General features: G+C 42.4%; 1 protein-coding gene across 1 annotated transcript; it reads left to right on the forward strand.

Moving 5' to 3' along the window:
• Window positions 1-6: 6 nt before the first annotated feature.
• LOC126395316 (uncharacterized) lies at window positions 7-1791 on the forward strand. The gene has a single exon (XM_050052702.1). The coding sequence runs from the start codon at window positions 54-56 to the stop codon at window positions 1728-1730; it is 1677 nt and encodes a 558-aa protein (XP_049908659.1). The 5' UTR covers window positions 7-53; the 3' UTR covers window positions 1731-1791.
• The last annotated feature ends 1441 nt before the right edge of the window (window positions 1792-3232 follow it).

The raw sequence follows: 3232 nt of genomic DNA on the forward strand, positions 1-3232 counted from the left end.
GGACACAGGAGAAAATCAGTAGGTTGCTTAGGGAGAGACGTAAAGTAAAGTTTATGAAGATGTATCAGGAGAACGTATTGTATAGAGAAAGTGTTAAAGCGAGGAAGGTTAGTAAATATACGGAGAACATCCAGCACAGGCAGAGGGTTAAAGCGATTAGTAAAGCTAAGAGTATAGCGAAGTATAGAGAAAGCATCGAGCACAGGGAGAAAGTTAAAGCAATTAGTAAAGCTAAGAGTATTAAGAAGTATAGAGAAAGCATCGAGCACAGAGAGAAAGTTAAAGCGAGTTGTAAAGCTAAGAGTATAGCGAAGTATAGAGAAAGCATCAAGCACAGGGAGAAAGTTAAAGCGCTGAGTGTTAATAAATATGGAGAGGACACCCAGCACAGACAGAGGGTTAAAATGATGAGTGTTATTAAATATAGACAAGACACCCAGCACAGACAGAGAGTTAAAATGATGAGTGTTAGTAAATATAGAGAAAGGGTTGAGCACAGAGAGAGGGTTATGGATAGCGTCAGGTTGAGTAGGAAGCAGAGGATGGAGAAGTCAGTCGACTTTGGTTTTGTTATGGAGCAGTTTTTGGAAAAGGTCAGAGATGGTCCAGATTTTGTGTGCTGTGTGTGTCATAGGTTGTTGTTTAGAAATCAGGTGCAGAGCTGTGTAAGGGAAGTGTATGGTACAAGTTTAGCTACAGCGGGTATTGCAGAACAGTGCATTAGTGAGAAGTATTTGCATAGATGTAACGATCAGTGTGTTGTGCCTTGTCAGTTGGTGTTGTCTAGAGGTCAGCTGTGGATTTGTCATACGTGTCATCGTAAGATTAGTGCAGGTGAGATGCCAGCTGAATGTTGGAGTAATAACTTGGATGTTGATCCTGTTCCACCAGAACTGGGATGTCTGAATAGTATAGAGCAGCATTTGATAGCCTTGCATATTCCTTTTATGAAAATGTTGGCATTGCCTAAAGGGGGGAAAAATGGAGTACATGGTCCAGTGACCTGTGTTCCCGCCAACATTACGCAAACTAGTAATGTGTTGCCGCGTTCGAGTATGGAAGGGTCTTTGGTGCAGGTTAAGTTAAAGCGCAAGTTGACATATAAGGGACATTACGAGTACCAGTTTGTGGATCCGTTGCATGTAAGACAGGCGCTGGAGTATTTAAAGAGGACCAATGTTCATTATAGAGACACAGAGTTTAATGAGGAGTGGATTAATGAGTTTTGTAGGCAGGAAGATGGGGATAGGGAAGAGGCTGGATCAGCTAGTGAGGATGAAGCTGGTAGAGGAAGTGAGGAAGCTGGTACAGGAAGTGAGGTTGTTGGTCAGGTTGTAGAAAAGGCTGAGGTTGATGATTTAGCAGAATCAGCAGACATAGTACAAGATGAAATGTTACATGATAGACAACAGCACTGCATGTTTCAGGACACTTGTCTTATGCCTGCTGATATTGGTCAGGAAGCATTAGATCAGTATTTTGATGATATCGTGAATATAGCGCCTGCAGAGGGAAATAGTCCAGTTAGGATGCTTTCTGACCAGAGTAATGAAGCAAAGTGTTTCCCTGTGTTGTTTCCTGTGGGTCAGAAGACCTTCCATGACAGTCAGCGTTATCAGTTGAGTCTGTCGTGTTATTTCAACAATAGGATTATGCACTGCGATGGTCGTTTTGCACGTAATGTAGAGTACATATTTTTGCTCAGTACATGTCAGAGGTTGATCAGGTGATGTCGAGTGTTTCTGTAGCGTTGCGTAAAGGTAAGGGAGGTCAGAGGTCTCAAAGGATTAGTCAGAGTATGCTGAATGAGGAGTCTCTGAAGCAGTTGTTGCAGTTTGATGATGGATTTAGGTTTTTAAAGCCTCTTTGTGGGACTCCTGCGTTTTGGATGTCCGTGCAGAAGGACGTCTTGGCGTGTGTGCGTCAGTTAGGGATTCCGACGTGGTTTTGCTCGTTTTCATCTGCAGATCTGCGCTGGCAGAATCTCCTGACCAGCATCCTGAAGCAGGAAGGCAGAACACAGACAGTAGAGGATTTGGAGTGGGCAGACAGGTGTCAGTTGTTGCGTGGTAACCCAGTTACAGCAGCGAGGATGTTTGATTACAGATGGCATTGTTTTCTGAACGAGGTTCTCATGTCTCCTGCTCAACCAATTGGCAAAATCATAGATTATTTTTATAGAGTCGAGTTTCACCAGCACGGTTCTCCTCATGTTCACTGTCTGTTTTGGATTGAGGGTGCTCCCCAAATTGATAAGAGTACAGACGAGGAGGTTGTAGAATTTATTGATAAGTACGTATCATGTGAGTTACCCTCAGATGATGACGCATTATTGGACATTGTGTCATCAGTGCAAACACATTCCAAACGACATTCAAAGTCATGCAGGAAAAAAAAGACTGTATGTCGTTTCAATTTCCCAAAACCTGTGTCTGAGCGTACATTTATTTGTAAAATAGAAGAAAAAAAATGCACATGTGACAAGAAGGAGAAAGAGAAGACAGGGGAAGATCCTCAGTCAGAAGACAAACCAGTCTGTAGGTGTTTTGACAGGAGTAACAAGATGAGAGTAGAGATTGCAAGGTCTATATTGGAATCTGTTAAGAAAGCAGTGGAAAGTGAGTCGTTTGGTAGTGTAGAGGAGTTATTTATGAGTGTGGGCATTAATTAGGAGATTTTTGAAATGGCATATAGGAGAATGCAAAACAAGACCAAGGTAGTTTATAAGAGAGGAGTAAATGAAGTTTGGGTCAATCAGTATAGCAAGCACTTGTTGAAGTGTTGGAACGCTAATATTGATGTGAGCTTTGTAACTGATGCGTATGCAGTTGTTGTGTATATAATATCGTATATTACAAGGATAATAGAGCAGTGTTTGATGTAGATAATCCAGATTTAGAGCGTGCGCAGGAGATTGCAGAGCAGCATGGTGTAGATGAGGAGGATGCTTGGGGGGAGCTGTGTCCTGAACAGGAAGTTGAATGCCTTGAGTGTTTAGAGGAGGAGAAAGCAGCAGCAGGGATCTGAGATAGTAGAGGAGCAGTCACAAGAACGTCTGGAGAATGTGCTAGATTTGGTTGTTGGTAGTAGACAGGTAGCGCAGTTGGAGAGGAAGAGGAATGTGATGTGTAGAAGTGAGGGCTTAGCTTTAGTTAGGTCTCTGAATCAATCAATTTTATTTATAAAGCCCAATATCACAAATCACAATTTGCCTCACAGGGCTTTACAGCAT

This window comes from Epinephelus moara, chromosome 9, assembly GCF_006386435.1.
Source record: "Epinephelus moara isolate mb chromosome 9, YSFRI_EMoa_1.0, whole genome shotgun sequence".
Classification (NCBI taxonomy): domain Eukaryota; kingdom Metazoa; phylum Chordata; class Actinopteri; order Perciformes; family Serranidae; genus Epinephelus; species Epinephelus moara.